The sequence below is a fragment of the Heteronotia binoei genome, chromosome 6 (genome assembly GCF_032191835.1).
Source record: "Heteronotia binoei isolate CCM8104 ecotype False Entrance Well chromosome 6, APGP_CSIRO_Hbin_v1, whole genome shotgun sequence".
Lineage (NCBI taxonomy): Eukaryota > Metazoa > Chordata > Lepidosauria > Squamata > Gekkonidae > Heteronotia > Heteronotia binoei.
The window spans coordinates 109,135,363-109,148,691 of NC_083228.1; the positions used below are offsets into that span (position 1 = coordinate 109,135,363).

The following is a 13,329-nucleotide window of genomic DNA, read 5'->3' on the forward strand; positions in this document are numbered from 1 at the left end:
ACTTCTGCACACAGGAAAAGGGTGTGTAAACCTTCCTTTGCAGCTGTGGCTCAGTGAAGGAGCCTCTGTTTTGCATGCAGAAGGTCCCAGGTTCAGTCCTCAGCATTTTTAGTTAACAGAGTGGCCAGGTCTGACTCAGGACATACCTGGAGACTTTGGGGGTGGAGCCAGGAGCAAGGTTGTGACAAGCACAATTGAATTCCTAAGTGAGTTCTAGCCATCACATTTAAAGGGACCACACTCCTTTTAAATGCCTTCCCTTCATTGGAAACGATGGAGGATGGGGGCACCTTCTTTTGGGGCTTGTAGAATTGAACCCCCTGGTTCAATCTTTTTACGGGGGGGGGGGGGGAGTATTTTCAGAAGCACCAGGTGCTATGCTGAAATTTGATCCTCTGCCTCAAAAAACAGTCCTGTCAGAGCCCCAAATAGATTCTCCATTATACCCTATGGGGACCAGTCTTCATAGGGTATTATAATGGAGCACCCAGTGGCTATTTCCCCCTTGGCTTTCTGCTAACCCTGAAGTGGGGGGAGGGCCTCCAAACCAGGGGATCCCCTGCCCCCAGTTGGAGATTGGCAACCCTACCAGTTAAAAGGTCCAAGCAGTAGATGACTTAAAAGACATCTGTCTGAGACACTGAAGAGCCATGGACAGGTTGAATACTGACCTTGATGGGCTGATTCAGTATAAAGGAGCTTCATGTGTGTTTCCCTCCTGACATGACCCTGAAAAACCCCTGTTTACTGCACTGGAAAAATTTACATCCTTTGTTTTTGGTGTCTGAAGTCAGTGTTTCACAGCCCCCATAGCCAGTGTTCCCTCTAAGATGAATTATTGTGAGCTAGCTCAGTTTTGTTAATTCTCCAGCTCACACATTTTTTCACTTAGCTCAGGAAAAAAGGCCCCAGAGCAAACTAATATGTGCAGTAGCTCACACATTTAATGCCAGTAGCTCACAAAGCAGAATTTTTGCTCTCAAGACTCCACAGCTTAGAGGGAACATTGCCCATAGCTGGGAACATAACTCCAAGCCTTGATACTTTCATAAGCAGGGAAATTTTGTTTATTTTGATTTCTTCCACTACCACCTTTTGCATATTATCACACATTGGTTCTGTAGAATGTTATTGAGTCATCTTTCTGTTACATGAGGGCCATATTTTTCCAGAGCACTTAATACTTTGTAAGATCAGTGTTTTCTGGGGAAATGCATAGGGCATTTTTTTCAACCTTGATATGTAACGTCTGGCAGTGGGGGGGGGGGGGGGGGACTGTTCCAACTGTTCCCAACCACATGATCGAAGTTTTTCCAAAGAGCCTAAATGCAAAAATCAGCTGATTGAGCTGGCATTATTTTATATTCCAGGTGCTTTTTGTTTACGGGAGAAAACTGTTAAGAAGAAAGTGACTATACTTTGAGGCTGTTGTTTACTAATGTGCAGGTGTGACATGTTCAAACAGGAGAAGGTTGTAGAGTCACTGCTCTTTGCATTCTGAAGGACAAAAAAGGTAACTGGGGAGGAGTTTCACCCATGTGGGTTGGTAAACAGGTATTTACCTGTAAAACTGGGTTATATGAATCTGTACTGATGTCCATCATACATTTACCCCTCCCCCCCTTTGAAGAAAAGTGTGTAGATTGTCATTTATAATTCACAATGGGATTTAATAAGCTTTTCTTCAGTGGGAATGCTGCCATTATGTAAATATACTGCGAAAGCAATCTTGAATGTAGGTGTAGGCAGCGTGTTAAATAAAAGCCCATAAATCTCTTGTCTCGATTAATCGTGAAATGCATGTTAAAAATATTACGGGATTAATGACAATAATAGCACTTACACATTTTATTCATTAAAGATATTTATAGCCCAGCCCTTCACCCAAGATCTTTCGCAATAATGGAATGGGGCAACTGCAACTGATTCTTGTTTTGTGTTCTGCACATACAAATGGCAAGGGGAGGGGGCTGCAAAGCTCACTGGTCGAGAGTCAGGTAGTAAGTGATGCGAAAGACTCCCAACCTATGACTCTGGAGAGCCACTGCCAGTCTGAGCAGGCAGTACTGACCTTGATGGACCGATGGTCTGAATCAGTACAGGGCAACTTCATGTGTTCAACAGGTCACATTTCTGCTCTATTCCCAAGTGCCCCTCCCCCCAATCTTAGGAGCAGCCTTTGGATGATGCCTAGAAGTCTGCACAGGAAAGAACAGATCTATTCCATGAACTCCTTCCACGCACAATTCCTAGGAGTTGAGCCTCAGTGTGCTGCCCTCTAGAATACTGAGTTTCTAAATGTCTAACCTACACTTCATAAAGGATATCAAAGAACTGGAGGAGTTGGCAGTTTTTAGAACTGATATAGTGTCATGCTGACATTCTTATTTCTCACAACTGTGAAAATGACAAATGAATAGAATGAAGGAAATGTGAATCATCAATCCTGAGACTTTTGTTAGAATTTTTAACAAGGCCCTATTAACAGGCAACAGGATCCTAATAGCAAGAGATGCCCAGAAAGGGAAGGCGACATACTGTAACCCAGTCTTGACAGATTTTGGTTAGCTAAGCAGGGTCAGTACATAGATTGGAGTCCATTGCAACTTGATGGCACTTTTGCCCACCAAGGTCGGAATAACGAGTCGGACACGATGCATTGGATTAAAATTGGGCCACTTTATTAACTTACAACATGAACAGCAAGGGTACCCCACCAGCGGCCTGGCCAGGGCTAGGGGTCACCGCGACCGCTCCCCTGCCATTAACGGGCGAGGACCCAGCCCCCCTTCCGGAGCTGAGCTGCTCAGCTCCCTCCAGGCAGGCCCAGCAGGGAGGCCCGCACCAGAGGGCCCAAACCCAGACGCACGTCTCGGCAGAAAGGCACCCTCTAGCCGAGCCTCCTGGACAGTCTGCATTCTCCAACCCGGGTCTCCAAACCCCAAGGCCGATCATGCCAGACCCCAAATTTCCCCCAAAGGGGGGGATGCTTCACAGTCCTCCTCTACCCGCATAGTGTCCTAAACCCCTAAAACCTGCCAACTAAAGTGACCGCCTATTTAAGGCACCTTCCCAAAGCCAATTCCACAATCCACTGCACTGCTATGCAGGGTAGGCGAAAAACACACCCCAGCACCAGCCAATCAGCTGGGGCGTAAAAAATTCCTACCCGGCTCCCCAAATGAGGCAACCAGCAATGCCCACATAGCAGACAGGGTGGGTGGGAGGGCCGATCGCCGAGGGACTGAGGAAAGGGACGGGGAGCTAGCCGTTGACGCGGCTAAACCCCGCCCCCAGCAAAGCGCGCCCAAACAGGGCGCAGGCCAACTCTCCCACCCTGGAGGGCAAACAGCTCCAAGCAGCCTAGCAGCTACGCTGCAGGCTGCAAGAGCACGAATGTACATAACAGATGTCCAACAGGTTCTCAGGGCAGTGTACAGAAATAATCAGCTCCAGGTTACAAAATCAACAACAGGGAAGGGCATTCCACATTTAGGGTGTCAACACTAGAAGGCCCTATAGGTCCTGACCTGTTTTACTTCAGAAAATGAAGGAAGGTGGAGCAGCATCCACCAAATTTCTTGAGTGTCCCAAGCACTTCAGATATATTCTCAGTAATCATTACAAACACCCTATAAAATTAGCCAATATTATTATCCCCATTATGTAGACAGGGAGAGCAAAGGCTAAGGGCTGGGAAGCAACAGCTTGCTTAAGGACACCTACACAGTTTATGGTTAAGGTGAGACCTGAGATTCATCTGCCTGGTTTTCATACTCTTACCCACACACCAGCTCCTCTCAGGGTGATGGTGAAGTCTGGAATCCTCCTGGCTGAGTTCCATACTTCTGTAGTGAAGGCTTTCAGTGACTACTGAGCTGTAATGGTTGTGTTCTGGACACTGGGTAGAATCCTCTGAACAGTGACTGGAGGGAGTTCACCCAACTATCTCCCTCCCTGCAGCTTTCTGATACGGCTCTTGAGAGTTGAGGGAGCCTCAGGAAAAGAGTGGGATGCAAGGGGGAGGGGCTGCACCAAAGGGGTGGAGTTAGTAGAAGCCTTCCCTTGCCCTGCCCGCATTTCTTCTTTTGCTTGAGCTCTCATTCATTTTAAAGAAGCGCTCACACAATTAGGGTGTATGCTTTTCTGCCCTTTTCTCTTCCAAGAGCCTATGAGGAGAAGGGAGAGAGAATCCTTCTATCCATTTCTTTCATTCCAGGCTCACAGGATCCAATCCATCATTATTTTTGAACCTAGATTGTGTATGTGTCAACTATAAGGAAAAGCATTTGTTGCTGTATGCACCAGGCTGTAGTTCACAATGACCCCAAAGGGACTTAGGATCACAGCTTGTGACTCAAGGACCTTGCAGGTGACTGGCTGTGTCCCTATAACCTTGCAATTGACCCATTGCACAACTCCCTCCGCTCCTCTCAAATTGCCATACAGATTGCAATTTCATCTCCCACACATCCATTTCACAAGGAGGCTCTCTCACCACTCACTCCCTTATTAGCCACTCCAACCTAGGGCAAGATTAACCATCAAGCTGGGAAAGCAGGATGACAACAAGGCTGCCCAAATGGCATTTCTTGAGAAACATCCATATAGTTGAAATGGATTTCAAAATAGCTTTTGCATTAACAGTGACCACCTCCATCACCTACATGGTGAGTATCAAGGGATGCAGAGAAAGGGAGAATGTAGCAGCCGCCAAAACAAAAACAACATCTAAGTCCGGCAGGTCGGAAAGAAGGGAACAAGTGTGCTAAACTCTGGCTCAGGGTTTAAATTAAAACTGGCCGGGCTGTATCTAAAGGAGAAATGTCAGATTAAGATCTTTTATCGACAGACGCTTTCTGCCTTTAAAAATCAGCACATCTCATGGAAATAAAGGGTGCAGGTTTTTCCCCAATGCAAGTTTGGCTTTACTGGGAAATCTGTCCATTATGCAATTGTTAGGAAGAAGGCAGAAACAATTGTGGGGTTGGTCAAGTAAGAGTCACTAAAAAAAGTAAGTGTTGAAGGAGAAGGAAAGGAAGACAGCCTAATAGCAGAGGAGAAAGCTATTGCATGGATGATCCAACTATCTTCCAACTTTTGGGGTTTTTAGAATGATAGAAACCACTCTGGAAGGCAGTAAAAGTTGTTAGACTGCACTGTCCAGTTAAGAAAACCTGCTTCTTTTATTCCAATATCAGCTTAAAAGGTATCTACTGCAATTCACCTGAGATGAGCATGGTCCAAAACAACGCTGAGCTGCCTAATGACCTCTTCAGAAGCCTGTCAGAAAAGAAATATATCATCCACTTACCATAAGGGTAAGCTAATCAAGTTGCTCAGAGGAAAAGTATCTCCCAACAAAGGAGCAATTTGGTGAAATTTCTGCAGCACACAGAGAGTGGGTAGCTGAGAAAGAATCTACATTACAAAATTCTCAGAGAATATCACACCCTGTTCCCATTGTCTCCAATAGTGCATATAAATGAATACACCATAGGGAATTTCCAAATGAATTTTTCTGAACAAAACCAGGTACCAGTGGCAGTAGCTATGGACAGATCCCTTCCTCTGATCCATTCCTCATCTTTATAGGAGAAAGTTCAGTGAAAATAAATAGGATATTTCTATATTAACACCCCAAAGCTTCCTGAAAGAACACTTCTGATGCAAGCCCAGAAACTTCCTCTTCCCATGAGAAGTACCGTTTACTTCAATAGAGAGGAAATACCTAAAGCAAATTAGAGTTTATACCTCCACTGAATAGGTGGGCTTGAATCCTGGTTGTGAGTCACAGTGAGTATGAAAAACCAACAGAGCCAATGTATGTTTAAAAGATGAGTTTTAAGAGCAAGAGTCCACAACATTCATGTCACACATTTAGACTCACAAGACATTATGAGTGACCCAAAAGACAAAATTATAGAAGTCCCTTGATCACCTTGGGCTAGTCACACACAAATTCAGCTTGACTTACACCTTGCAGGGTTGTTATGAGGATAAAATGAAGAATGGTGGAAGCTGTTTTGTTGAGTCCCCATTAGGGACAAAGGAGGCAAATAAATGAAGCATAATTAGATCCTAAAGGTTGTTGTAGACACCGATGAACAGTAGGATAGCTACAGTCCATCTGTTACAAATTATTCAGCATAAAATCCCATACTACAACATGTGAAAGATCTTCAAAAGGCATTGAGGGGTAATCAATATAGTGGCTAAAGCAGAGCTGTCATTCCCATCCCACCCAGGACTTTAATCAGGCCTGCGGGGCTCTTTTCTCCCCCTCCTGACCTCATCCTTTGAAGCTCCAATGCTGTGGACATTTTCAGCTTATTCCGCCTTGTCTTTACTGGCTTCTGGGCTTGCAAAGCTGCAAGTAAAACACAGAATGGATTTCCCACTGAGGTCTCTGCACCCATAGATCTTAATGGAACATCCATTGTATGTTTTCCTTGCAACTTTGTGCTGAAATGTATTTCAATGGACTGGAACTAAGGCTGCGTTTTGCAGCTTTTTGCAGCATTTATGGCCAGTTTAAAATGGGTTGCTCCTTTGAGCAAGCTTGTCTCTGATGAATGAACTGGTGCCTAGTGAGTACTCTAACCTGGGAACCCACATCCAAAAGGGGATATTATACTAGAGAGAGCCACTGCCAATCTGAATGGACCCGGGGGGGAAGAGAAGCTTGCAATACGTAACCATTTCATATTTTCCCAGGCTTGCGATTATTAAGCTGCACCTTGCCAGAGACTGAGCACATTCCAGAGAGCTCTGGGATAGAGAAAAAGTGCTATAAGGGTGAGGTTTGTGGCTCAGCAGCTGGGGAAGTTGCTGAAAACTTCTGAGTTTGTGTGAAGGGCTGAAGGTGAAGGTGATTGTTGCTGATGGATTAGGAGTGGCTGTGTTCCCCAACCCACCCTCTTTGCATTATTAAGCTGCACCTTGCCAGAGAGCTAAAGGGCTCTTGGCCTGTGGCTCTTAGCCTGAGGGCTGAGTAAGGACCAGGAACCCAGATTCCTTGTTCCCAATAAGGTAAGTAGACTCTTCAGACTCGTTGCATTCCATACACAAGCATGACCCAAAAACATGCTGATCTTTATATGTAAGTTAAATGCAGTACTAGCAGGTAGGGATGAAAACAGATGTTTAAAGTTTGTATATTGCTAAACATTTGAACTAGCCATGCTTTGCAAATGTTACAGGCAGACATTGGAAATCATGCAGGGACAGAGCTCAACAAACACATTAGGCTGGTTGCTGGGGGTGGAGCTGATTAAAAGGTGAAGCTGGGAAAGGAAATCATTAAGTTTTACTTGTATTCTGCTACTTCTCTATTCCAGTTGCCAGAAGAACAGATCAAGCTCTTGCAGCAGTAGGTCAAAAAACCACTGCTTGAATAATCAATTTTCCTGACTTCAGTCCAATTTCTATTTCCCTAACTTTCCAGAAAGTGGCAACCGTGTAAGACCAACATTTTATTCAAGGTATGAGCATCTGTGTGCAGACACACTTCCTCATACAGAGCACACAAAAGCTCATAACTTGAATAAGCTTTGTTGATCTTAATGGTGCTGCTGGATTCAAACTTTGTTCTATTAATCATTTATGGTATCACATATTTAATGTCTGCAGAATTTACATTAAGTCCCAACTGCAAATAAATCCATATATCAAAAATGGAAACAGGAAATTTGTCCTAACTTTTGAGTAGCATAATCGTCAAGTGAAATCCAAGTGTCCACCCTGGAAAGGCCTCAGTCTTAAAAAAGCACACTAAGAATGTTGTATTAGTGTGCTGCAGGAATAAGGAGGGAGAAAGGAAAATGACATGCTTACAATCAGAAAATAGAACTACAAAATACCACAATTCCATTGTATTAGATATGAGGCTGGAAGCTCTGTCCCTGCATGATTTCCAATGTCTGCCTGTAGCATTTGCAAAGCATGGCTAGTTCAAATGTTTAGCAATATACAAACTTTAAACATACCAGCTCTTCCACCTCAGCACCCTAAAGAACTGATTTTGCAGTTCAGGGGACTCTCAGGAACACAACAGTGTGCTACAGAGATTGTGTGAGCTTTCCCACAAGCATTAAGTGGACAGTTGCTCTTACTTTAACCCAACCCCAGGACATTTCCCAGTCTTGGTGCCACCAGCCTTCAAAACCTGAGAACAGCTTTTCAGAGGGAGGAAGGAGGCCACTCCATGCACCCACGACCCAAAGCAGCCAAGCAAAAGCACACTGGCAACAAAATAGTGTGCTTATTAGTGCCTCAATTTGGCAAAACATGTCAGAGAAATGGAAGTACTATAGTTTATTTTTTAAAGTATGTACCATCACACTAGCATCTTTACTTCTCATAGCTGTAAAAATACAAACGACTAAACTGGAGAATGTTGTTGCCATTAGACTTGCAATTTATACCAGAATTGAGTATTATCAGGCTACTGTAACTTTAGATGGGAAGAATAGGTCTTGTTGGCCTGGCAATGGCCAGAATACAGATTTACATGCTTTTAAAGACCTGAAGTAAAAACAAAGCGAGTCATCTTACCTGAACAGAAAGGTTTCCAATACCTTTTAAACAACTATGCTCTGCGGCTGCATTTTCCTTTTTAGAAGAAATGCTAGATTTGATGTATGCCTTTCCCCAGCCATAATAGATACCATCTTGAACATCAGCACTGGAGAAAAAACGTAGTCCATTTCATGGGTTGAACTTTGTCACAGCAAGCACTATGTAACCTAACCACAGAGCAAAATTACCACAGTGAAAGGACAGTGAACTAAGATAGGAAAATGTCATCATTTTGTGCTCTTAGAGGTTGCACTAAGCACTCCACAAGATAAACTACCAGAAAGTATGCAGACAATGGAAAGCCCATCAGCGCATCCTCAATTCGTAGCAAATTGAAGCTATTGCCTCAACATGCATTTCCCATCTTTTGCTCTACCTCCCCTGCAAGCCAAGCTCTGCCGAACCAAAACTGCACCAAGGAGTCACAATATAGTGGGTTAAAGAGCTGCCCACCTAGTAGTAATTTTCTGACTAGGATGAATTACTGTCTAGAGTAATGGAACATACTCATTTTTATTCATATGCATACTCCCCCCCCCCTTATTTTGCTGTCAAGACTCAGCCAACGTTTCGTGACCCTGATAGGATTTTCAAGTCAAAAAGTTTGGAGGTGGCTTGCCATTGTCTGCCTCCATGTCACAATACTGGTATTCCTTGGTGGTCTCCCATCCAAATTCTGACCAGGACTATGTTAATGAAAGGAAACATGGAATACTTCAATTTTTTCTCCCATGGTTGATGGTGGCAGCAGGTCTGTCCCATTACAGAATAGCTATGAAAGAATAGCAGAATTTAATAAGCAAGTCATATTCTGGCAACTTTTTGATACAAGCTTAACTGGTTTCCTTATCAGGTACTAACCTTAGCAGCCTGGTGCTGCTATATAGTTGTTCTATAGAACCAGCTGCGCAGACAAAAGTATAACACAGAGCCAAAAAACGCCTGGCTTATTAGTTGCACTCTATTCCTTTGAGGAGTTCAGTACCTTAAACTAGGGGGACCAGAGTTTCAGATACAAGCAATGATGAGAACCAGATCTTTATCATATTCTTTCAAAGTATTCCCTAGACAGCTCAGAACTAGCATTCCTCTGCTGAATATGAACAACGGGACTGACAAAAATCCACTATTGTTTTAATTAGCATACCAGAGGAGTTGTTTCTTAAGTCAGACATATGTACTTATTTACAAGCTTAAAATACTGGCTGTGCATCCATTTGCAAGACCAGTTTCGGAGAACCACATCTATGCCAATGTATTAGGCTTGAAGATATTTCTGTGCTCACCAGTATGCTCCTATGATTCTAAAGGCAGCTAGAAAAAGCAACCTTAGATGAAAAGCATTTTCATTTAAATCACTTATGAAACTTCAATTAGATTTTAAAGTAATTTATTGGAAATAGTTCTTCAATTACAAACAAGCTTTCTCATTTACAGAATGTGCTGACAGCAAAGGGTAAGAAATATAGCCTCCCAGTCACTTGCCTGTGACAAACATAACCCTGTAGGATTACAGAACTGCTTGCCTTTTAAACCTTTCACTCAGCCCTTTGATTGTGTATTTCCATGGTCCAGTTAGCTGCTTGAAAAGGCATTCTCTGAGAGAGTACCTGATTTCATCTTTACCTTGTTATGCTTTGCAACAAGGAGATGTTCTTAGTGTGGCAAAAACATATCAACTTTATGTCTGCTACCCTGTGAAAATGCAAATCATTTAGACTTACATTGTTCTGCTGACTTCTATGAAATTCACACGCTGTACAGGCTAAAGGAATAAGCTTGAGTCACAGCAATATAAAAATGTGGATATAGCAGCATGTTTTTAATCTGCTAATTTGTTCAGCTGAACTGTGGTACACCAGGCTGCATGCATGTTAATGCTATCTGGACTACTATGGATATAGTATTATGGCACAAGTCACCATATGGTATTTTGCACTCACACCCCACCTTTGTTCAAATTATTCCTGAAGGTACTGACCACCCCAACCAAGGAATGACAGTGTAAGAAACATCAACAGTCAAATACAATATACAACAGCGAAACATTGTGAAACATCAGTCTCAAAATGCATCAGAAGAGTCTGCTCCTTTACGTAATCTATGGTCAATTAAAAGCATTGCTTTTACACTAAATTGCTTTAATAACCAATGTCCCAAGAAGCATAGGATAAGGTCGTCTACTAGTAACCATTTGAAAGTTATTGAGATGCCACATGCTACACATACATACGGTGCTCTTTTCAGATAAGCAATAACCACAGAACACATCTGTTAACCAAGCTGCATGAGTGCGCTTTGAGCTAGTCATACAATCACTATTTGATAAGCTTAACTTTTTCATTTTAAATAAAACCACTTCCATTTATACAGAAGATTAACAAAGCTCAGTGTATACATATGATGCAGTCACTAAGTATCTACACGGCTTATACTTTTATATTAACATAAAACATGAGTTTGATTCACAGAATAAGTAGGTCCACGATTGTAAGTTAACAATAACTCTTTATTGCTTTATACATGTGATGCTTTTTCAAGGCACTGTGGCATGGACTAGAAAACCTGGAATGACTTGTGAAGGAACCCGGAATGACATATGGTCAATATGGAAAGTTCTTCATAAGCAAGACGACAGCAAATTTAAATTCCAAGTTATCAAACATCAGGAATGAGAGTTCATAGTTCACAGGAGAAAAATCTTGTTTAAAGATCAGCTTCTTCACATGCCCATCCTGATACTCTGAATAATCTGAAAAATAGCTGCAAAAGTAAGCAAATTTAGATATTGCTAGCCAAGAAATTTCCAGATGATATGCATAACTCTAAAATGGTCTTCACTGACAAGGCACTGCCACCAAGTTTTGAAGAAAGTCCATGTTGCAGCTTCTGAATCCAGACAGAGAAGTTGAAATATAACTATATACTATGTCATATGGCAAAACTGCTTTCCAGTTTTCAGAAGCGCAAGCAAAGTAGTTTGGCCACTGTGGGAAATGGAGCATTGGCCTGATTCCACAAAGTTCTGTTTATATTATTATGTTAACTGGCGTTATATAACTAGAGTTAGATATGTTCAAGTTCTTTGGCCACTATAATATGCAAAACTGCTATTCATGGTTCGCTTACTAAATATTCCAGGGGAAGTGATGTCTGTCACATAAAACCAGCTACAACCCTATGTTCCAGACTTTCATTTATATCTTATTTGCAAAATATGTTTCATTATCTTTTGACCTCTGATAAAATTCCGATACAGCTTCTTTACGCAATTTGTAACAAGCAACCAAATTCTCACATATAAGTTCTCACAGAGTTGAGGCAACAAGCTTAGCAACCAGATGAGCTATCACATGGTAATCTTAATGACAGTGTTGAAGGAGATTATGGAAAACAAGGCTTTTTTTGTCCTAAGCCACCTGGTGAATAATAAAACTCTTTTCCATATTGTTCTGCTATTCAAAATAAGTGAACTTGAAACCACCAAAGTGACACACTTAAGCACAGCTTTACATGAAGTAAAGGGTTTAAGGCAGCATTGTGAAACTAACATTCTAAGTGCATTCAGAGTGAAGCGTCTACTGTGCTGTGTTCAGTTAGGGCCTTGTAAAGTGTATCCTGAAGCTCATGGGGCACACTCTCAGCCTAACCTACCGAAGTAGTCTGTTGTGAGAATAAAACGGGGAGAGCCAGACATGCCACCCCAATAGGAAGGAAGAAAAATATCAGGTGCAAAAACATTTAAATATTTTGTAATGTGTCATTTATAAACATACAATATGGGAAGACTAAATATTACAACAGTTATTGCTTCACCTTGTATTTAAAAGAACAGAGCAAAACGGGAGCTGTATTGAGCAAAGCAGGTTGGGAAACTGATGGTGGGGGGGAGAGGAGAACGATGAAGCTGGCGTGGCACAGCGTTTAGAGCCTTGTAGGAACATCTGGGAAAGCAAGGTTCAAATTCTCACTGGGCCACGAAGCTCAAGAGCCTGTTACAAAATGAGGAAGACAGAACAGCACGCATGGCACTGAGCTCCTCAAAAGGAGGACAGGATTAACATACACTAGAGAACTGCCGATTATTATTATTATTATTTAAAAAAAAACAGGTTTCTGGAGATTGCAGGTTAGCACTAAGGGAGACGAAGCAGCAGCTTTTGCGAGGAAGTCCTCAAAGGCCGGTACTCTTCCTCCTCCCACCCCGGCCAACAGCTGGTGCCCTCACTTACCCGAGCCGCACACCACGAAAATGAAGAGAGCCAAGAGCCACGGCCCCACCGACGCCTTCTCCTCGGGCGCGTTTCTCTGCGAGGGGAGAAGAGCCACCACGTCAGCGCCGCTCACGGAAAGGGGGGCTCCGTGGCCCATTCACCAGCCCCACCTTCCCTGGGAGGCAGGAAGGAAGAGACCCACCCCACCAGCTCCCTCCCTCCGCTCTCCTGAGGCGACGACCCCCTACCGAGGTCTTGGCGACGTTCCCGCGCTGCGTGATGTTCTTGCTGTGCTTCTCGTTGGCCATCCGGATCCGCTGCTTGGCCACCATCTTGGCTACTGGTGCTGCTAGCGCCGGCCGCCGCGCTCGACCCACGCCGCTCTCGCCCCTCTCACTCGCCGCCTGTGGCGCTGCCGCTGAGGGAATGAGGCGGCTCTCTCGCTCCCTCCAGACAAGCCGCCGCGTAAGCAGCAACTGCCCCTCACGCAAGACCCGCCCTCCGGAAGCACGTTACGCAGCGCCTGGAGGAGGAA

At 43.5% G+C, this 13,329-nt stretch overlaps 1 protein-coding gene across 1 annotated transcript; it reads right to left on the reverse strand.

Moving 5' to 3' along the window:
* Positions 1–9,955: 9,955 nt before the first annotated feature.
* Positions 9,956–13,199, reverse strand: SERP1 (stress associated endoplasmic reticulum protein 1). The gene is made up of 3 exons (XM_060242339.1): positions 13,043–13,199; positions 12,813–12,888; positions 9,956–11,343 (listed from the first exon to the last, which is right to left on the reverse strand). The coding sequence occupies exons 1-3, from the start codon at positions 13,124–13,126 to the stop codon at positions 11,303–11,305; spliced, it is 201 nt and encodes a 66-aa protein (XP_060098322.1). The 5' UTR covers positions 13,127–13,199; the 3' UTR covers positions 9,956–11,302.
* Between the last annotated feature and the right edge of the window lie 130 nt (positions 13,200–13,329).